The sequence below is a fragment of the Monodelphis domestica genome, chromosome 4, assembly GCF_027887165.1.
Source record: "Monodelphis domestica isolate mMonDom1 chromosome 4, mMonDom1.pri, whole genome shotgun sequence".
NCBI lineage: Eukaryota > Metazoa > Chordata > Mammalia > Didelphimorphia > Didelphidae > Monodelphis > Monodelphis domestica.
Window position 1 is genome coordinate 168932389 of NC_077230.1, and position 23379 is coordinate 168955767.

Genomic DNA, 23379 nt, shown 5'->3' on the forward strand with positions numbered 1-23379 from the left:
AAAGGGTCTTTCATTATAAAAACACTTCTGTGAGAAGTAGTCAGATGGATGATTTAATTAAAATTGAAATACAAAACCCTCACACAGTGGTATTTTGGTATTTTGACAGGACTTGAGTGTTGCAATTATTCTTGTACCTCTATTTTATTGCTGCCATGACAGTTAGCGGTAAAATATTTTAAGAATTGTCTTTGAAGACTCTTCTTTTTTGTAAACTGGTGACTTTGCTTTAGTTTTTGCAGGGCACCATGGCCATATGAGTACCCAACTGATAAAGAATGTTGGGGGAGAGAGAATCCTGTGAATTCTTCTGCTCAGAAAGAACTAACTGAACCTGCTGTGAACTCAAGCTCTTCTGGCCTTCTCTGTATTCCTGCCTGTTATCTGTATAACTGTTTTAATCTTAGTGCACAGTTCAGAGCAATAAAAATTGTTTTCTTTACAATGTTACAATTTGAAAAAGCATTACTTTACATTTTCATCTACATAATGGAAAATAATATGTTATGATTGGTTAATGAAAAGTAAATACCAAGCATAAGAATGATCTTACCTCTCGGGTGATTTTGAGTAGTATATAGAATATATTTAACCAGAATAATAAATTGGAGAATGTCTAGGTACGATGTCTAAAACTTGAAAATGAACTTCTTCTAGTTTTTGCCTATAAACATTAGGAAATTATCTAGAGAAAAGGAACTGAGTTTTTGTACCCTATTTTTTGATGATGTAATTAGGAAACAAAAACTGAGTTGAGTTTAAAAGGGAAAAATAGAAGTAATAGTCTGATGACCAATTGCCTGAGAATTACCATAAATTTTCAAATTTGAACCATTAATAGACCCAAGATTTTCTTTGCTGTTCTTTGTTAGCACTTTTTCATCTATTTCATTTGTTTATTTTGGTAACAAGTTATAATTCAGTTTTATTTGACTTTTCCACTTTAATTAGTGCACATAAAACTTGAAAGCATGAAGTTAAGAGAATGTGGCTTACATCCCAGTGTCTGTAATGAAAGTTCTTTGAATGGAAATGTCAGCATTTATAATTTTCTATAAGTTTTACATGGTGCCAAAATAATGGTTGAAAATTTAAAAGAAATTAGCCAACTAGTTGTTTAAATGTTCTAAAAAACAATTTTGATTTATTTGATTGAATTGTTTTGGCATCAGTCCATCAACAAATATTTTAACTCTTTCCTTCTCTATGCAGATCAGTGTGCTAGGCACTTATAAGGATCACTTAGAATTCCATATTGTCATATTGCAATAACTGAATAACTGACTCCTTTTTGCCTCCCATTAGTAGATAAATTATGTGGGGAAGTGTTTATTTAGCCTGCTGTGGTGATCAAAACAAAGGATAAGGAGTCAGGAGGCCCGGATTCAGCCCTGTCATTACTTAGCCATAACTTCAGTGAGAAAGTTTCCTTATTTGTAAAATGAAGGGGTTGTACTATAATACCTTTATGGTCCCATTTATTTCTAAGATTCTAGCCCCTTTTCTTCATAGACATATACCATTTTATTTTAAACATTTTGAAGAACTTGAAAATAGAGAAAGACCAAGTTATATATTACTTCAAAATCTTCCTAAGGGTTAGTGGTACTGTATAACATGAGAATATAGTTAACATGTGGTATATGAGCTAAGTGATATGTAGTTTTTTTCTAGTTTCCAAAAAGTAATTTAACATTTAAAGCTACAGCAGTTTAGGAGAAATAACAATTATCCATTTAAAGCATGGGGGCAGATGGCAGCATATTGATAAAAAACTTTCATAGCATAAATAGAAATTTAAATCAACATTCCCTTTTGCAATTCCTGAAAAGTAAAGTATAGCCAATATGACACTGCTAGTCTGCAGTAACTGGCTGCTTTTAAACTTCAGTAAGTAATATGTATATTTTAAAATTTGAATGTTTAAAGAGGACTTATCTGGAAACCATCCACAGTCTTTAAATTTTCTCTACTCCCATAAATACTTTTCCCTCTTAAATACTGCCCACTCCTATCAACTGTTCAGTCTGTTTTCATATGACGACAGTTTGTCAGTGTGGGAAGAAGTTGACTGAGCCATAGTAAAATGTTTTTCAGTTGAGATTATATAGAAAGACTCATAAGCTATAGCTAACAGTAGAAGTAAGGATTAGCTCTATTATTGCATTGGTATAGGGAAATCCCAGGAGAGGAAATGCCTTCTACCAATGCAGGTTTGCATCCTCTCTGCAACTGACAGTCTTAGAGAATTGCCAAGGCACAGAGAGGTCAATGATGACCAGAGAGTAAGTGTCAAAGGCAGAAATTGAACCCAGGTGTTTTTGTTTTCAAGACTTGCTCTCTACCTACAACATCACAGTTGCCAAAATTGCAGCCCCAAAACTCCACGGTGCAGCCTGAAACAGATTAAAATGTAATTGGGGAAGAGTCAACAAAACAAATAAAACTTACAGAACAACATAAATAATATTAATTTGTGGTTAAGTCATTATATATTCCTGCAGGAATCATTTTTATTTGCATTCAGCACCAATGCCCTGGGCCATGCTGCCTCTTTTATTATAGCTATTATTATTGGCAACTAATTTACTCAACTTAAACATCCATATTATTTAGTATGATGGTTCTATATGTCCCTATTTTAAGATATGTACTTAAAAGTCCTAGTGCCTTTTGCACATGGTGGTCAAAGGTTGAGGTGAAAACTTAGAATTGCATTAAAATCATCATTTACTTTTCTGCCAAATAACAAGTTTGTTTTATAGTTTTTATGTGTTATTCATTTTTCTTGAAAATTGCTAGATAATCATATTGCTTTTCACATTAATTTAAATATTTTCATAAAATATTAAGCATAATTATGATTTTGTTCAGTATTTTTATATTGAAGCACACCCAGCTTTTGAAGTTTTTATTATTTTGTGTTATAGTAGTTAAAATAATATCTATAAAATACTCAAATCAGTGACTTAAAAATTAAATGGTTGTATATAGATTTTGCTGGGTGCTCATGACTGGATTTGTAAGTGTGGTTGGTTAGCTGATTTTGTGAAGTCAGTCCTATTCTAAGTCTTCTTGTTAGTGTTGTGAATTGTTGAATAATTTACACTGTCAATGTACAAGTGCTTTTATTTGTATAGTAAACAATGATCCAAGTCATCTTGAGAATTTTTTTTAGAAATAAACATTCAAATTGCTTTCTGTAAAGTTTTGCATTATACAAAATCTGTTAACATACATATTATGAGATGCTACAGTTCATAAAAACAATGAAGTAGTTCACCTAGGTCTAAAAAACTGCCAGATTGTAAATGTCAGGCATTGCAATTCTGTGTAAAGTGCTATATAGATATTTTCAGTTCTATTGATGAGGAAATATGGAGTCAATTTGGAGTTTTGATTTGGTCATCTTAAACTTACTGCCAAGTAATTGAATTGTGCTCTTTTAAAAACTTCATAAGCATGCATTCAGCAAGCAAAGTAGCACAAAATAAAAAACTCATTCATGAATTATGAATATTTTCCACATGTATTTGTATCTATAAAAGGCATTTTACCCTTGAAATAAATGTATGAGATTCATTGTGATTTATATTTTGTGCATCTTTTTGAAAAATACAAAAATTCATTCTTGTGATTATTTCTCTACTGGTTGAACTAGATGAAATGTAATCTTGTATGTTGTCATTCAGATGAACTAACCTTGAATAAATACTTGTCAGAACTAGATTTTTGTCTTTGAAAGAAAGTTCTTAAAATCACCATCTGTAATTTTATTTTATTATAGAATTAGCAGTGCTTGGAAAATTAATAGGAATATTTAATATTTATTTTAAAAAGTTCAAGAAATTATATATGGGAAGGAAAACTCATAAGGGTGGTAAAATCTTCTCCCACCCACCCACCTCCCCTATCACTTGAAATTGCAGCTCAGGTGGTTTATTGATTTTTCTTGAGACATCAAAAGGTGTGCTTTAATTTTTTAAAGCTGGTATCTAATATAGGGCATGTTATCAGATCTATTTTAGCTCTTTTAAATAAAGATGCACTATAAACCTAAAGTTTCATATAGTGGGGGTGTGTATAGAATCAGACCAATGAAAGATAGCCCCTCTTAAAGCATTGAACTATTCAGGGCCATTCTGCACTTTAGTTAAGACTTTACACATAATTATAGTTGGATAATGTTATGATGCTCTTTTTGTGGTCCTAAAGCCATAAGCTAATATTGCTGTATATTTAGCTACTGAGCTGCTTGTCACTAAATTCATTCATTTGCTTTAGTGACCTGCAATAGCTTTGGAAACTTCCTCCAAATCTCACATCCTCCCCATGTATGTTTGTATGTTGCTCTGTGCTTCTAAACCATCATTTATGCTAGCTTTTGCCTTTTGTTTTTCTGGGGAACATAAGGTAATATATTTCATTGATATATAATGAAAGAGCTATTTGACTTTTTATGGTATTTTGGATATAATGAAATTAATTAGCATATCTATAGGAGTTGGCAACATTTTCATATTGTAAGGAATTTGTTAGGTGATCCACTTGGGTGGCGCTAGAACCTCATTTCCTTGTGGTTTCCACTTTACACTAATACAATTAAACATGGGCAAGTTGGGAACCTTTTAGGTTATGAAGTTAATTTTCCACGGCCATATTTCTGAGATTTGTGTCAGACAAAATGGCCTGATGCTACACTAACATTTTCAGGGTTGCTAAAGTCAGCCCTATAATATATGAATACAAATAAAACTAGCCATATGCCTTTACAAGCAGATGAAGTTTAATTAGATAGTACTACTTAACTATAAAAATATACATTGCTACGGTTACTGTAATTTCAAAGGAGTAACTAAACAGTGCAAGTAAACATGCCCCAGAATCATACAGATTGGAAACCCATTTTCTTTGTATGTCACGGTCTAATTTTTGATTGACTCTAAGCTGGCATTCTCCCTTGAACATTGGTCTAAATTTTTCCCATATCTGGCATTCCAAAATTATAACCTTATAACGAAGACAGCAGTTTTAAAATTTGGCTCTCTGCTTCTTTGCACTCTGCAACCTACTAATTGGTCAGAGTGCTCATTGCTGACATTTGCTCAATGCATGCTACTTTATTTGCTTTTGTTTCAGCATTTATTTAAAGCAAGAATGTTTCCTTGTGTCGGTTTAGGTTTTTTGGCAAAGAAAGTTAGAGTTATCAAGCCAAATTTACTAACATTTCTTAACTTCACTTTGTATTTGAAAGTTCCACATTGTCAATAGAGGGACCAACTATTTTACTATTAGATTTTATGTACTAGATTAGAAAATTCTTTGCAAATACAACTTTTTTTAAAGAAAGGACTAAAAATGCATAGAAATTTTGGTAATTGGTAAAAAAAAAAAAGGTATTTTTCATTTTCCAGACTAGGAGAAAGGAAAAGAATACATAGTGCATTATGTAAAATTTCCAGTTTAAAATTAAGTTGTATGTTTAAAGATTATAAATCTTGCATAACAGGACAAATAATTTGCAAAAGTAAATTGCTATTTTAGTGAGTCCCTGTTGGCTCACAATAGACACTTAAAAAAACAACAACCACAGTTCCTTAATTTTTAAACTTCATAGTTTTTGCCATATATCCACTCACTAATCTCACTAATCAGTGAAATGCAGCACTGTTTTTTAATTAAATTATTTCTTGAAATAAATTGGCACCATCAAGCCTATATCTGGTACTGTACCTAATCAAATGTTGGAGAGAGATTTAGCCCCACAAAAAGTTTCTCTCAAGTGTGTAAAACCAGACAACCACCTTTGATGCCTCTAAACAATCTTCATTTATGGGTTTGAAATTGTTCAGTTTTCTCATTCAGAGTCCATAAATTTTTTTCCTCATTCTTGAATCTGTATGTACATTATATTATCAGTACAATTTTTACAACAGTTCAACTCCCTGTATGCTTTTTTTAGCTACCAAAAATTTGTAATAATTTTTACAATGCAATTTACATTTTTTAAATATTTACAGTTATTTTCAGAGGGTTATTGCAAAACTTTGTGCAAGTGGTTTATGCTGTTCATATCACATACTCTTTGAAGAAAACATTTGCTAAAAAATAAATATTTCTGTACAGTTATTTCAAAGTCACCTTTGTGATTTCATGCTACATAGTATGAGTAAAGACATAGGGAAGAGTATAGTATGTTTTGGTAAGCTGTTTCTTTATGTCTGAAACATTTCAGGATATTGACTACTTCAACAAAAGTACAATGAATGAGATTTTTTCCTTAGTCTTGTATGGTTGAAACCTTAAGTGATTAAAATGCATTCCTTTCAAAACATACTTTTCATTGGTTATAGTATTTTGAAATGTGTTCTCTCAGCATTAGTAAACATTCTAACATCTTTCTTCTCCAATGAAAATTCTAATATTTCATATATTAGACCCAAATATACATTTGATACTATGCCTCCCATTAAAATCAAAGGGATTTACCTGGTTATAACTAGAGGTTCTTGAAATGTTTTTCTTAAGGACTTGCTTGAACTTTTTTTAAAGAGAAAAATTAGTTTCCTTAAATCTAAAGGGATGATATAATATGACATAATTGTTTCATGATGACACACAGAGAAGCTACTCTGGTTAAAAAGAGAAATTGGAAATTCTGAGATAGTAAATAGTAATAATAGTATCTTTTGTTAACAATGCACACAAGGAGGATGTGTTTACTACAAAATAAAAACTTCATTTTTATAATGATGTTTATCAACCAACACACAAGACTCATTAAAGGATTTTAGAAGTAAAAAGTGAACAGAAATGACAGCCACAGCATTCATTTCACCTGTATACAAATATACCTGGCTGCTAAGATCATTATATAGAGCTGTAAGGAAACAGGTTTAAACATATGCAGAAATACATTAAAACAAGTTTACTAAATGTTATAGGCTAACCCAAGGTAAATAAAAGAATGAGATTCACAGGTTTACAACCTTAGGATTCACCTAGAGAATGCTGATTTTTTCCTGATTTTGGTTGTGTTTAGCATCTCAAACAGTGCTACGAAGCTTGTTTCCCTTGGTTGTGTGCAAACCAAAAAAGATTTCAGAGGTGTTATTTCTATAGTAACTTAATATGCTCAGTTAAAAGTTTGACTTTTTAAAGAGGCCACTGTTATTAAAGTTTAAATGGACATGACATGCTGTATATAATCATGTTATCCTGAAGAGTAGCCTGTAAATCAAAGTGTATCATTCTGTGGATTTATTTTTCATAAGATTTTCAGTGCTGCTTGATCTTCAGCTGGCAGTTTGGTAGCACTTTTCTTTGCTCTTCTACTTCCCACCAATTCTCTTATCAGACAATGTAAGTGAGCACATTTATCTTTAAAGGAGTTTCCTCTTTAAAAAGTGCCCCTAACATTAACAATTTGTAATGCAAATAGTTGCCCAGTTTATATTTTTGAAAATATATATTTTTCTATATTGCCTTTGTATTATACAATAGACATTTGTACTGGGTAGAAACATAGCCAACTTCTTTGTTCTAAGCATGTACACATTGATCTGCCATTTATGTCTCAAGTATTGAAATACAAGAGACATCTTTTAAAAGAACTAAAGGATTAGCACAACTCTTCATTTAAATTTAGTGCAATTTAAGGGAAAAGCTATGGAGATATTTAAATGGGGGAAGCTTGAATTAAGTTTAAATATTAGTGTACCATTTTGATTGCTGTTGTCTTAAGGTAGTATTCTGTAGCCATGGGTTAGAAATTGTAGTGACTGAGAGGAGAGAGTGTCAACCTGAAAAGTGCTTTTATTTTTTATTTTTACCCCTGAGCATTTGGTTTTTGCATTTGTTGGGGGCCAAAAAGGCAGCATGGATTACTGGAAAGGGCACTCCTAGGAATTGGGAAACCTGGGTTTTAGGCTCCATTATTTGACCAGCTGTGCAACTTTGAGTAATATATATGACTATATATCTAGGCCTCATTTTCCCTATTTATAAATCTGAGTTGAACTCGATGATTTTGAAGTTCCATTTCACCAACAACATTCTATGCTAATAGATATTATTTGAGGTCAGACTATTAGAAATCTCCAGAATTCATCCTGTCATTGCTCTGCCATTCAGTTGGCTTTTACAAGTAATGCACTCAGACAAGTTTTGGGGGATAATTTTCCCATGGGCCATTAAAATCAAGTACAGAAAAGATGATGAAATCATTGAAGTTACTGCACCTAAGATGTGCAAAAAGAAATTTTATCTCATAGTTTTACCTTGATGTGGAAATTGTCTTCAAACTTGTGAATCCAATCATCGGCTGTTAATAATTTAACTAAAAACCACTGTAAAGGATAATTTTAGCATTGTGACCTAAATTACATTAATTATTGGTCACCATGGATTTAAAATTCACACCACACACCTAATAGAATAGATATAGGGTACTATGAAACTACAGAATAGCGATAGTGTCACATATTCCTGATTCATGTTCAGTTAGAACAATATCTGGAGATAGGCTTTAAATATCTAGTTGTATCAAATGTGACTGATAAAATTATGGACAATTATGCCATTTTCCCGTTTTTTAGTTTGTTTTTACAGGAAGGCCCTAAAACAAGCTTACAACTGTAGGCCACACGCATTTGCATGCTTGTGATATATTGTCTTTTTTGTAAACCACAGATGTATGACTAGAATTTTAATGGCATTTTATTATTTTTATTATTGGGAAAATGGCAAATGATATTTTAAAAGTAGTTGAGATTCTTTGATTATCATGGACATGAAATTTAAGAACCCTCATTGGCCAAATGGATGCAATCAGTACTTAAGTAATTGCAACCTAAACAATTCATATTTGGTCACACACTTTCATTCTTCCACAGAGCATAATAGTCTATCTATGCTGATAAATGCGATTAAAATAATTGTTTTTAATGCAAGTTAGCTCTGTAGATCAGCTTCTAATTATTTTTTAAAATTTAAAACATTAGGATTAACAAATTTCCCTCAGCTACTAGAGCAAGGAGCGGTGAGTTAAGGATAGGTAAGATGGCAATCCATCTTAGAAAGACCAAATGTTAAGTCTAAGAATGTGTGGGCCATCTGCCTGTGTGGTGATCGCAGCAGCAGAAGGTATCTAAAGAATTGGGGTGTATTTAGATGGAAACCTGATCAGGCAGCAAGGACCTTTTCTAATGTTATAAGAAAGCCTAAAGGACTTGTAAGGACCCAGGTATAGACAAAAATTCTTAAAAAGAGAATTACTGACTGACTTTTCTTGGACAGAACAATTAGATTCACCTTTTTGTCCATGCTTTTTTTTTTTTTAAGCCAAAAGGAAATTGAAAACATGATTTTAAGAAAATCAGACCTCAATATTTTACTCATTTCACTTTCCTTGGACTGGTTCAGGTTCCCAATTAAGTGCTTGATAAGTTTGGTAAGTAGTCAGAGATGTTATCAATATTACTTTGTTTTTCATCTGATTAATCGTCATATTCTGTTTCTTACTCTTATTTTTATAATATGGTGCCATAAGGGGCCTTTACGTTCCCTTCTAATTCCAAGATTCTGAGATTAAAAAACTAGCAAGCTACTATTTTAATTCAAAGGAATTAAAGTAGAAAATGTTATTTTTATAATAAAATTTTAAATATGGTAAAATTATTTTGCCAAGTTTATAATCATCTCATTCCTTTTTTAAATTTTATTGAAAAATAGGTACCTTTGTGGAAGGCCAGTTTTTGTGCTTGTCTTTGCAATAAACATAATAGAGCCTTCCAGAATCAAACTACATTGTTTAAATTGCCTTATGTGACAATTTGCCAGGTATAACAAATTGCTAGATAAAACAATTTTTTGGTGACTATAATCGAAGGCTCCCTAAACCAGGGAAGACATTTCCTTTGCCTTGTGAAGTCATTTTAGCTGAAGTTGTAACAATAAAATGCCTGTAGTGAAGGTTGTTTACACAACAATGAAAAGCTGGTGTGAGTTTTTAAAAGAAATTTTAGCATTGTATAACTCAGTCCTAATCATTTGTGCTTCTCTTATTTTCACAAATTAAGCAGTGAGAAAATATAATCACTGTGCAAATTCATTTTTCACTGCCCAACTAAAATTGAGAAGATTATCTAATAACTCAACTGTGTTGTAGTTTTGGTAGCAGAATAGAGTCACTAGACTTACAATGTGTGAATCAATCAAAAATTTAAGAAATAAAACAAGATATTTTCAGCTTTAGAAATCTCCTTTCGGATTTACATGTAGTTAGATTTGTACATAAAGATAAATAACATTACATATGTTTCCTAGAAGGATAGACATCTACTTTATAGTACACAGAATACCAGCATTATTTTAATCTGTCGTTTTGATGAATGGAAACATGGGTTTAAAAAACTGTTAAAGAAAATTGAAAAGAACCACTTAACTTTTTTTTTTATAACTCACCCTTTAGGGTACATGTACACTAGCCTTAAAACAAACAAACAAACAATTAATGTTGGGTACAGTTTTAAATGGAGGAAAACTTCAGTTAGGTGGAACTCAGTTCTCTACTGAATTGGAATATTTTTCTGCTCTATTTTTGGGACAGACTCAAGAAAATAAGCTGTCTGAGTGTCAATACTCAAAAAATGTATCTTCCAGGACATGTTATTATACCCTGTAAAATTTTTGTCTAATCTGTTATCTTTTATGATTCTTTACAATGACAAATGATATTCAGAATTACTCTGATGTTTTGTGAGTTCCTAGAGTATTAACGAAAAATGAAATTACTTTCAGTATATTAACTTAAGGCAGGAAAATGCACTTACACATTTTAGAAAGAATTTAACAGGTTGAAACCAAGTCTGCAAAAATTAGATTTGACTAGATGATATCTACTTTCTGCTCCAAAAATCCTAGATGCAAACTGGATTGAATTTTGTCTATTTCTAACCAGCATATTCAATAAGAATTCCCATTCTGTAAACATTCTACTTAACTGAGGTTTTACTGTGATGTTTTAGTTAAATAATGTACATATTCTTTAGCCTATGTGATACAAAAGATAAAAAATGCAGAAAGGCTCACATCTAATGGAAGTGGGATATTTTGGAAGTGTTAGGAGCTGAGAATAAAATGGCAAAGTTTCTGAAAGGAGCAATGACATGAAAATAGATGTGGTTCAGCCTACCATAAGGTTGAATAACTAGAAAGAACTGTGATTCAATCTGTCAAGCCAAGTTTTGTAAGTTCTGAGGAGGGTCACGAAAATAAAAATTAAAGATATATGTCCTTTTGTATTCAAAGCAATATGCCAGTGGAAATCACTGAATTAATATTTTTAAATACAATTGGTGATAGTCCTTCAAGTCAAGGAGTTCAATCTTTTAAAGCACCTACACTTACAAGGAAGAGGTTATTTCCTCCTGTTAGTTATTTTCTAATGCCTTAATGGAAGAAGTGCCATTAAATGTTCCATACAGAAAGATGATTATAGCTTTTCAAAATGGACTTACATTTTTTTTGTTCTTTGAACTTCAGATGAGCTAAGTTAATAAATTCTGAGTCATGTCCATAAACCAGGTCATCCTCTGGCCTCTTATTTACTTGGAAGGCATTTTACAACAAAATACCGGCTTAGTGAAATCAGCAAATGATATTTTCCATGCAACATGAATTGGAATTTCCTAACATGCAGGTGTTAAAAAATAAAAATAGAATAAAAATATAAGGTGCCTTGAGATGCTGGCAGTTTTAACATTTGGAACATAGTTCTTAGATATATTTACATCTAACTGCTCAACTTTACCTTACAAGCTTTAATTTAGGAAAATATACAGTACTTTTGCATATAATGATAACTTGTTAGCCCCTGAGTCAAGTATAGAGGATTTAAATACAAAAGAAGGAAAACAGCCATTAAAAGCACTTACATTTTATATGAAGTAAATAGTAAAAAAAAATAATAATAATGATTATTTCCCAGGAAGACCAGGATCAGAAACATGCCTATGAAGACCCAAGATTCCTATAGTGCTTAGGGAAGAATCTGGTAAAGAAGGATGATGCCTAATGGGATGAAGGTAAGTTTTACTGTGCTGTGGATGGAGCTCTAAAGAGTGATCAGGTTCTTGTTCTAAAAGTGAAGTTAAGTTGTCTTCTGAGGCTGTGTTCAGGTGCACCCCACTGGAGAGCGATTCTTTGGATTTAAGTTTAGATTTTTCAAGGTCTAGGAATTCAGGACACTGAAGGGAAGAAGAAAAAACATGGCAATTTTACAAATTCCTTTGATAGCTGTCCAAAATATATTACCACCCCTTACTTCTCAAATCATTCGTAACATTTAAACATATTAACATTTTTCTTTAAAAATCAATTTACATTTCTTTAGGGATATGATCTTACAGTTTTCCCCCCAAAAAAGTTGGTTGTAAGAGAAAAACAAGGAGTGGAAATCCAAAATCTGCCCCCCAAATATTTCCATGTAGTTTACAAAGTTCTAGGAGTTAGGGAATTCTGAGTCTAGGAAATTAAACTAGAAACCATTTTAAATGTTCTCCATATTTGTTTGAATTTTAGATTTATGGCAGAGCAGAGTACAGTAGTTGCTATGAATAAAGGCTGAAGAAAGAGGAAGGAGAAGTGGGGAAGGAAAGGGAATGTAAGTACTTGTTACAGGTAGAATCAAAAGGACTGTATAATTCTCTGGAAACAAAAAAAAAATTCCAAATTATCATGTTTTTAGTTCTTAATGTAGTTATTGTCAACAAGGACTCTAGAAACCCCAAACTTACAAGTTAGTCCTAAAACTTGGGGTTCATCAGATCTTACTAAGCTACAAGTTTGGGGTTTCTAGAATCCATGTTGACATTACAAAGATGATTTTCTTTTTTTAGAAGGGTTTCTATTTCATATTTTAGAAGGTTTCTATTCTGTGAAGCATATCTCCATATGCTTTGAACATAATTTTTCTGATTCGGATATATGGTATTAACTTTTCCATAATTTTTGCTAAAGTTTTTTCAAAAACAGTTTTTAATATTTACTAACTACTTAAAATATCAAATTTGTTTGTAGTATTTTAAAAGTGAATGCAGTACAATCCAACAAACATCATTAAACACTTGATAAGTGTTTTCACTTTTCTGGGTCACAGAATGAAAGTCCCTCATGAGGGAGTTTATATTCTCCTGGGGGAATGTGGAATATAACTTATAAATAAATAAATAAAATATGTATGTGATGATTTGAAGTAGAAAAGAACATTTAACATCGGGGAGTTCAGGAAAGGCTTCCTGTAGAAAACTACAAATGCCCTGAACCTTGAATATTTGCTAAGAATTTTAAGCAGTGGAGGTGAGGAGGAAATGCATTTTAGGCACTAGAGACAGGCTTTGCAAATTATGGGAGTCGGAGAGAAATGCTAAGTTTGGGGCACAAAACAGAGTATCTGAGAGGAGTAATGTGTCGGAAAGGCTGTCAGAAGCTTGACTGAAGGTCCAGTCTGGGAAGTGTGCAGTTTTATCCTTTGGGAAGTGGGAAAAGACTGAAAATTATTTACAAAGGTCAATGACATGACCAGATTTAATCTGGAGGATTATTTTGGCAGCTGAATTGGGGATAGAATGTGGTAGAAGCTGGGAATTCAATTTTAGAAAGGGACTGCAAAATCCTGAGGGTCCATGCAAGGAGGTAAGGGGCCCGAGATGAGATAAATTGGAGAAGCAGAATAAATAGATTGCATCTGGAGGGTGAATCAGAGGCAAGGAGTTGAGGATGAAAACAGATATGAACCTGGGAGAATGGGGAGATGGAGGTGCCTTTAACCCAAACAGGAAAATTTGGAGGAAAGGCAGGTTTAGGGAGGAAAAGAATGATTTCCATTTTGGATATGTTGAATTTGAGATGCCCAACAACATACAGTTGGAAATATTGGATTAGAGTTTAGGAAAGAGATCAGGTTTACTCATATAGTTCTTGGGAAACAATATACTTTACAATAATTTGAAGAGAAGGTCGAACCTTTTACACAAATAATGATCAGAACTATTTCCAGGAAGTGTTTCAGAACCAAGAACATATAATATTACATAACTCATTTCTCTTCTCTTCCTTCTCCCATTTATATACGGGTAAAATCAGTTTAAAAATTGGTTCAGACATGGAGGAAAGAAGAAGGTAATCCAAATCTTACCCATTCTCCCCTCCAACTGAAACTCAACTGAAGGCAAGTTGCCTCACTTCCCTGTATATTAGGGTCTAATCTTCTCAGAGCCTCAGAAATTTAGTCTTCCAAAAGAGTGTTTAGATAATACTAATTCTTTCCAAATAACTTAGAATTCGGTTCTCTCTGTACTTACCTGTGAGGAAGGACTGAAGCTTCTGTCAGTTTTAATAGATGCTACAGGTTGATGCGTTTTCATCACTTTGAGAGTTGGTCTTTGATATTCTGCTCCTGTTGTTACCAAACTATATGCAGGTGGGACTACTGGAGTTTGCCTCTGTAGTAACTGCAGAATAGTTTGAATATCAGCTGTCATTTGAGATTCAAGTCTGCAAGAAGGACAGAGATTGGGTTATGACTGATCCCAGATAAGCAACCTACAGTAACCTGAAATTCAAAAGTGTTTGAGAAAAATTCAGATTCTACCCATAGAAATAGTTGTGCGTGTAACAGGGAAGACAGAAGGGGGAGCACTAAGATATGTGACAAACCTGTGTTTTCCTTTCTGCAACTAAAGGAAAATGAAAAAAAAAATTTTTTCCACCAGATCCAGACATTTAAAAAGATACAAACAGGGAATACATTTGGTGGAGGAGAATAGACAAGCACAACTGCAATCTTGTTCTTTAACCCCATTTAATTTAGGGGGTAACATATATCTTGAGGTTCTTTCAACACTAATTTCTTTGTTTTCCTTTGTTAGTGTCAGTCTTCTTGGAGAAGAAAAATTTGACTTGACAGTCATTGGGAAAACTTGAAAAAAAGTGAGTTCAATTTAATTCCACAAACATTTATCAGTTACCTATACTGGGCAAGACATTGTTCTGGGGAACACAGGAAAAAGCAAATCAAACCACCGCCCCCTCCCCCCCAAAATAACAGAGTCCCTGCCATCTCTCAAGAAGCTAAATTCTACCAGGAAAGTTGTAACACTCAAGAAAGTCCATATATATGCAAAGTTATAGAGAACACCCTCTTAAAGATCCCTGGGAACTGTATTTCTTTCCATTTTGGAAAAAGAAGGAACTAATGGCAGATTGGAAATACAGGGTAAGGTTCTTGTACAGTAGGAATTTTGAGGATCTTTCTAGGGAAGGAGAAGAGAAAAAAAGGAGATAGTAAAACAGCCTGAATGATTTCATAACTACACATCAAAGGGCAAAATTACTATGAAAAGGGCCATTTTATATTATTTTAATTAAAAAAAAACTTTCCTTGCTATCTTGGAATGAATACTGTGTCTTGGTTCTAAGGCAGAAGAGTGGTAGTGACTGGGCAATAGGAATTAGGTGACTTTCTAAGTTAAGTCACACAGCTAGGAAGTATCTGATGTTGGATTTGAACCCAGGACCTCCTGTCTTTAGGCTTGGCTCTCAATGCACTGAACCACCTAGCTTCTCCCAAGATGGGTCAGCTCATATACTATCTATGTACGAAACCCTTTATGATACCCCCAAATGATAATCCACCTTCCTACCAAACTACTGTGTATTTTATTACTCTTCCTCTTCCTCTTTCTCCTCTCTCTCTCTCTCTCTCTCTCTCTCTCTCTCTCTCTCTCTCTCTCTGTCTGTCTGTCTCTCTCTCTCTCTCTGTCTGTCTGTCTCTCTCTCTCTCTCTCTCTCTCTCTCTCTCTCTCTGTCTCTCTCTCGCCCCTCTCTCCCTATCCCTCTCTGTCTCTCTCTTTCTCTCTCTCTCTCTCTCTCTGTCTGTCTGTCTCTCTCTCTCTCTCTCTCTCTCTCTCTCTCTCTCTCTCTCTCTCTCTCTCTCTCTCTCTCTCTGTCTCTCTCTCTCTCTCTCTGTCTCTCTCTCGCCCCTCTCTCCCTATCCCTCTCTGTCTCTCTCTTTCTCTCTCTCTCTTTCTCTCTCTCTCTCTCTCTCTCTCTCCCTCCCCCCTCTCTCTCTTTCTCTCTGTCTCTTTCTCTCTCTCTGTCTCTGTCTCTGTCTCTCTCTCGCCCCTCTCTCCCTATCCCTCCCTCCCTCTCTCTTTCTCTGTTTCTCTCTCTCACTCTCTCTCTCTCTCTCTCTCTCTCTCTCTCTGTCTGTCTGTCTGTCTCTCTCCCCCCTCTCTATCTCTCTCTCCCTCTTATCTATCCATCTGTCTGTCATCCATCTATCTATCTTTATCTATTTATAAATCCATATCTGTCTATACCTGTTCATCTGTATTTAGCCATCTATCCATATCTATCTTCAATGTGTGTATTTTTTAACTCTACATATGCTATATGTATTTCTCTAGGTATTTGTTGTCTGCTCCATTAGAATGTAAATTCCTTGTGAGTAGGGATAGTTTCACTCTTTAAACTTGTATCTCTGACACTTGCAGTGTAGATAATGAACAGTTACTTGATTTTACTGATTAATTGAAATGTTTGATAACACCAAATAAGAGTGTTTCTGCTCTTCTGCTTTTAGAAAGAGACATATGAATTTATTGGTTTTGAGTCAAAACGAGCTTAATCTAAAATTAGCTTGGGATGCTCTTCTAAGCACCATACTGTTGACTTCCACTTTACCATGAGAGTTGAGTAGAGCCAAGACTTAGCATGTAGACTGGGCAAGAGCAGAAAGATGACGAAGTTGAGGCTACTGACCACAGACTATTTGCTCTCCCCCCTGATCTCAAACTCTTCCTCTCTATGGTCTAATATTAGACTCTTAAAAACATCTGAATCTTGTATGAAAAGAGTAATGACTTCTTATAATGTGAGGTCTAGCTACCTTCCTCATATTAATTCACTAAGTTATCTGCTGTAGAATTTCTTGACATTCTGGACTTAGTGCTTTTTTCTTTAAAATAATAACCCGTACCTACTGTCTTAGAATTGATTCTGAGGATTGGTTCCAAGGCAAAAGAGCAGTAAGGGCTAGATAAGGGGGGTTACGTGACTGTTAAGTGAGTTGCTGGGGGGTCACACAGCTAAGTAGTGGCTGAGGCCACATTTCAACTCAGAACCTCTAGGCTTGGCTACCAATCCACTGAGCCATCTTCTGCCCCGACTTACTGCTTTTTTTGTGGTTGAGGGTCAGGTCAATTAGCATTTACTAAGCACCTACTATGTGCCAAGCACTGGGACTACAAAGAAAGCCCCCTCACAAAAACAAACTGTACCAAGAAACTCCCAACCCTAAAAAACTAACTCAAACTAGTCCTTGCTCTCAAGGAACTCACAGTCTAATCTGGGAGACAAAATGTGAACAACTATAGACAGAGAAGATATATATATATATAATCTCTCTCTCTCTCTCTCTCTCTCTCTCTCTCTCACTCTCTCTCTCTCTCTGTCTGTCTGTCTGCCCGTCTGTTCGTCCGTCCGTTTGTCTATCTATCTGTCTGTCCATCTATCTCTCTATCATCTATCTATCTATCTATCTATCTATCTATCTATCTATCTATCTATCTATCTATCTATCTATCTATCTGTCCGTCTGTCCATCCGTCCATCCGTCCGTCTGTCTGTCTGTCTGTCTGTCTGTCTGTCTGTCTGTCTGTCTATCTATCTATCTATCTATCTATCTATCTATCTATCTATCTATTAATTGGAGGTAATGTCAGATGGAGAGTATTAAGATTAAGGAGGACTGGAGGCAGCTAAGTTGGCTCAGTGAATTGAGAGTCAGACCTAGAGACAGGAGCTCCTGGGTTCAAATGTAGCCCCACTTTCTAGCTGGGTGACCCTCCAGCAAGTGACAACTCCCATTGCTAGCCCTTCCTGCTTAGAACCAACATACAGGATTGATTCAACAATGAAAGGGAAGGATTAAAAAAATTAAAGAGAACTGTAAAAACTTTCTTACAAAAGGTTTAAATGAGACTCTTTTTATGATAAAAAAAAAAAAGTTCATCCAATGGATAACTACAAACTCTCAGGGCCTCAGTTTTGTTACATGGATAATAGTGTACCTTAATGTAATTTGTTGCTGTTGTTTAGTTCTTTTTCAGTTGTATTTGACTCTCCAGAATCCCATTTTGGAAGGTTTTCCTGGCCAGGATACTGGAGCAAATTTCCTTCTTCAGCTCATTTTATAGGTGAGAAAACAGAGGCAAATATGGTTAAGTGACTTGCTCAGGGTCACACAGCTAGGAAGTGTCTGTGGGTCAGCACTTTATCCACTGTGCCACCTAGCTGCCCCTGTACAAATCAGCAACTTAGACTCTTACTAGCTGTGTGACTTTGGGCAAGTCGTTGAACCCCTGTCTTTCTCAGTTTCCTCACTTGTTGAAAGGAGATAATGATAGCATTTACCTTCCAGGGTTGTGAGGATCAAATGAGATATAATAATTGTGAAGCACTTGACAGTACCTGACATAGTAAGCATAATATAAAGAATAACTACATTGTTCTTGTTGGAAGGAGTTCACAGTTGAAATACTAACCTGAAATTATATATATATATATATATAAAACTAAAATAATTGTTTATTTAAAGATAATGGAAGGAAGGGAAGGGAACTCTGCCACTCTCCTAGAATTCTGGAACCTTCCTGCTTCTGCCGTGCAGCATTGCTCCTGCTCCTGCTAATTTCCCTATAACGGTATAAGAATATTGGGAATTATCATCCTGTTGATAGTTTGTGATCTTTATTGGTGATGGGAGTTGCCATGCCAGGAGTTCCCTACAGTTATGCAATCACAAATCCTTCATGTGTAACATCTCTGTTCTGTTCAAATCCTACCTCTTTAACTTATTCCCTTCATAAGTAGGGCAAGTGGGTCTCAGTTTTCTGAGTAAGGGCAATGAACTCAATCTCTTCTAGCTCTAAATCTTTGGCCTATGGCTTACCAATTAGATCTTGCTTTGTATGCATCATACAAGCTTAATTATCTATCTGACCATAATCTAATAAAATTCTATAACATGGTCCTCACCACAACACTTTAAGGCAGATCATACAACAATAGTTCTCTCATTTTGCAAGTAAGGAAAAAGATGTTCAAAGAAGTTGTGAAGGACCGAAGACCACAGAAAAAATAAGTATAAATGCTAGGGTTTAGGACCTCAGTCATAAATGAATCACAGGACAAGGGATCCGCTAAGGGTCTCTCAGTGGATAGAGCGCTAGACCTGACATAGGGAGGACCTTCTTTTTTTTAAGTTAAAATCATCAAGATTTTGGTACTATTATTTACATGCAGTTTGCATGACACTTCATAGAAGTAGCAGCTTTCTCAATACATTGTGCTAGTTTTTTGTTTTTTTTTCTCTCTTGGTCAGTCCATTACAGTCATGTGCAATAAGAGTCACCTGGACCTCATTATACATATTAAAGTATTCAGTTTGGTGATTCATCTTTCTGTTTGTAGCACAACATGGGACACAAATTACAAAGCCTGATTAACAATTTTGAAATAATTATTTTTACAGAGCATCTTTTTCATTAATTTGTACCCTCCTGAGGCTTTGAGGTCATCATGTATAGCCTGGTTCCTTTCTTCTGACGCTAGCCAATGAGAGTCTGAATATTTGACCTACAGGCTCTGGCAGCCCCCTGGAGCACCCCAAAGCAACCCAGGGAGCTCGAGGAGAAGCTCGCCCCCCGAATCTCCAGCCTCCAACACTTCCTAGCTCTGAGACCCTGGGCAAGTCATTTATCCCCAAATGCCTACTTCTTACTGCTCCTCTGACTTGGATTCTAAGACATAAAGTAAGGGTTTTGTTGTTTTTTTTTTTAAAGAAATCACATAATAAGATGGAGTATTTGACTGAAGATCATGTTCATTTTATGACCAGTTTGAAGGGAGCAGCAAAGCATACAGCTGCATTTCTTAAATGCCACAAAAAGATGAGATAAGAGAAGTTTGTTTGTTTTTTTAACATCATTCAGTTATTCATTCTCAGCTGCTTTAATGTTCTATTCTCTAAGAAAAGACAAGACATGTGCATAAGGTAGGAGAGGTATAGGATGAATTTAGTTTCTGACGGTAAGCCTAGAAACAACAAAAAAAAGAAGGATCCATTTTAACATTGCCTTATGTCACACACTTGCTTCTTGATACCTGTTAAGTTGTTCTTGGAGCAAATCTAACCGATGTTCCACTTCTCCATATGTGAGATCACTTTCAGTTTCACAAATCCCCCATGTCACTCGGTGGTAGGCTGAGGGACTAGACACCTCTTGGGGCCCCTTGGAATCTTCTTGTTCCCAATTTCTTGCATCAGTGATATCTATGGAAAATAGCACGGTTTATATATACTTGTAGCATTTCTTTTCACAGATCGCCTTCCCAAATCTAAGGAACTGAAAATAGTTTTGTTTGATAGAATCCTCAAATGCAGCTAGAAGAGACCTTTGAGATCAAATACTTAGTTTAATCTCTTTATTTTTACAAACAAAGAAAATTAAGGTGAAATAATTAGTCCACAATGACACAATGAATTTGTGCCACAAACAGATCAATAGAGATCTAGGCTTGGTAACTGTCGACATTTCATATATTTATTTGCATGTAAGTAGAATGTGTTGCATATTTTGGTTTATATAAAATGAGCCATGAAATAGTACCCTTTGTGCTCACTTTAGGAGAATGTATATTAAAACTAGAACAATAGAGAGAAGATTAGTATAACCCCTGCATGGGAGGAAGGCATGCAAATTGTGTAAGCATCCCTTATTTTTTTTTTATAAGGAATGGATTCAATTTTTAAGTATAAAAGCCATTCTCCAATTGATAAATGGTCAATGATTATAAATAGACAGTTTTAAAGAGAAAAGATACATAGTGTCAACGACCATATTAAAAAAGACTCCAGGGGGCAGCTGGGTAGCTCAGTGGCCTAGAGATGGGAGGTCCTGGGTTTAAAACTGGCCTCAGACACTTCCCAGCTGTGTGACCCTGGGCAAGTCACTTGACCCCCATTGCCTAGGCCTTACCACTCTTCTGCCTTGGAGCCAATATATAGTATTGACTCCAAGACAGAAGGTAAGGGTTTCAATAAAAATAGAAAGAAAAAAAATTGAAGCAACTTAGTTGACAAATAGTTGACAAAAACAGAAAATGACAAATGTTGAAGAGGCTGTTAAGAATATTAATATCAAGGTGGTGGAGCTATAAATTGCCTGAAAACAGTTTGGAATGATTCCTTCAAAGTTACTTCAGCAATAATATGACAATTAAGGTGATCTTCCCAAAAATAATAAAGAAAGAAGAAAAAACTTATAGATCCAAATTATTTCTAGCAGTTCTTTTTGTAGTGGCAAAGAACTGGAAACTATGGCGGTACTTATCAAGGGAGGAATGACTTTTAAATTGATGGTATAGGAATGTAATGGAATAATGTTGTACTGTGAGGAATGATGAAAGAAAAAAATGATGTTCTCAGAGAAGCCTGGGATGACTTCTATGAGCTGATACAGAGAAGAGGAACAGAACCAGAACAATTTATAAAATAAAAACAACATTGTAAAGACAGCAACTTTGAAAGACTTAAGAACTCTGAATGTATTGGTCATAATTCCAAGATGATAAATAAGTGCAACCCACTTCATGACAGAGGGATGATGAACCAAAGATATCAAAGAAGACATATTTTTAGACCTAGTCAATGTAGGGATTTGTTTTGCTTGATCATGCCTATTTGTTATAATGGTTTTACTTTTCTCTTTTTTTTTTGTCAGTGGGGGTGGGGTTAAGAGGGAGAGAAATAAGTGCTTAATAATTGAAAAATGTAAAAAATGTGCCCTTCTAAAAATTTAGGCTTTCTACCATTATTAAACAAACAAACAAAAAACATAGAGAAAATATGGTTAATTAAAGAGTAGGTTCACAGGATCAAGGATTTTGAGCTAGAAGGGAGGGACCTTAGAGTCTATTTAGTCTAACCTCATTTTAGAGATGAGGGAACTGAGTCCCATATGGATTAAATGACTTGCCTGAGATCACACTTTTAGGAATGGACATGAAATTTTAACTCTTGACTTATGATCCCAATACTGCTGAATTCATGGTAACAGATTGTTTTTTCTAGATGTTAATTGAATTGTCCTAATTAGAGGTGTAAGAAATTTCAGAGAGTTTCTGCTAAGGACTGCTATAAGGCTAAGAAGATATAGGAAAAGTTGCCCCTTTAAAAACTATGGAATGTCTAAGTGGCAAAGATGAGAAGGGAAAGAAATAGTTAATGCTGGATAGGCTAGCAAATCAGAGGCTTATTATTAGTGGAGCTATTAGCTGGTCCTGCCATAATGGGAAACAATTTAGAACTATAGGAGAAAAGTTATTAAATATTCATATGCTGAGAAAATATTATAAAGATGTAAAAGACCGATTCTCTATATACCACCTTTTTTGGTAGCAAAGAACTGGAAACTAAAAAGGGACCCATTAATTAAGAAATGGCCAAACAAAATGTGATATATGACTTTAGTAGAATATTATTGTATTGCAAGAAATTATGAAAATGAGAAATCTGGAGAAATAGGGAAATATTTATATGAACTGATAGTGAAGTATACAGAATAAGGAGAGCAATATTCACAAATACAAAATTATAAGCTAAAGCAACACAAAAGTAATTATATTTTTTTAAACTCTTACCTTATTGCTTAGAAGCAATATTATGTATTGCTTCTAAGACACAAGAGCTGTAAGGGCTAGATAATGGGAGTTAGGTGACTTGCCTAGGATCACACAGCTAGGAAGTGTCTGAGGCCAGAGTTGAACCCAGGACCTCCAGTTTCTAGGCCTGGCTCTCAATCCATTGAGCCACCCAGCTGCCCCCAAAAGTAATTCTCATGATGAACTAATAGTACCAAAGAACAGATGAAACTATGGAATTACCAACTTTTAGTAGAGGTAGGGAGAATGTTATATAAACTGTCAAATATGATCTCTTTGTCAGTTTGTTTCATTAAAGGGGGAGGAATTCAATGGGCAGAACATATTGGGAAATAACTGTAGTCTAAAAATAAAAAGACATTAATAAATATTTTTAATTAGTTATGGGACTATGGTGATAATTCTAATAATTCTCTTAGTAATTTCTCCTCTCAGTCAACCCACCGGACTCCTTTTACCTTTCTTTATAGATCCTAGGAAAAAAACCCAAACCCTTCCTTTCCTGTTCTTCTTTGTTTTTCATGCTAATATATTGTCTCTTATGTATTATTTAAATCATATTACTTATTTATCTCAGCTATTCCATCATTC

The 23379-nt window shown here is 34.5% G+C and overlaps 2 protein-coding genes and 1 non-coding gene across 9 annotated transcripts in view; 2 read left to right on the forward strand and 1 right to left on the reverse strand.

The window, feature by feature from the left end:
- GCA (grancalcin) overlaps nucleotides 1-3729 on the forward strand; it is a 37812-nt gene extending 34083 nt beyond the window's left edge. For both annotated transcript variants that reach the window (XM_001366828.4, XM_056793962.1), the window contains exon 8: nucleotides 234-3729. In XM_001366828.4, the coding sequence (XP_001366865.1) occupies nucleotides 234-260 (27 nt within the window). In that variant the 3' untranslated portion in view covers nucleotides 261-3729. The remainder of the gene's footprint in view (nucleotides 1-233) is intronic.
- KCNH7 (potassium voltage-gated channel subfamily H member 7) overlaps nucleotides 3112-23379 on the reverse strand; it is a 629307-nt gene continuing 609039 nt past the window's right edge. For all 6 annotated transcript variants that reach the window (XM_056793960.1, XM_056793959.1, XM_056793961.1 and 3 more), the window contains 3 exons: nucleotides 20230-20398; nucleotides 14364-14556; nucleotides 3112-12248 (listed from right to left, as the gene is read on the reverse strand). In XM_056793960.1, the coding sequence (XP_056649938.1) occupies nucleotides 11979-12248; nucleotides 14364-14556; nucleotides 20230-20398 (632 nt within the window). In that variant the 3' untranslated portion in view covers nucleotides 3112-11978. The remainder of the gene's footprint in view (nucleotides 12249-14363; nucleotides 14557-20229; nucleotides 20399-23379) is intronic.
- On the forward strand, nucleotides 20741-20849 carry LOC130454150 (U6 spliceosomal RNA). The gene has a single exon (XR_008911828.1). It is a non-coding gene; the product is annotated as a U6 spliceosomal RNA (small nuclear RNA).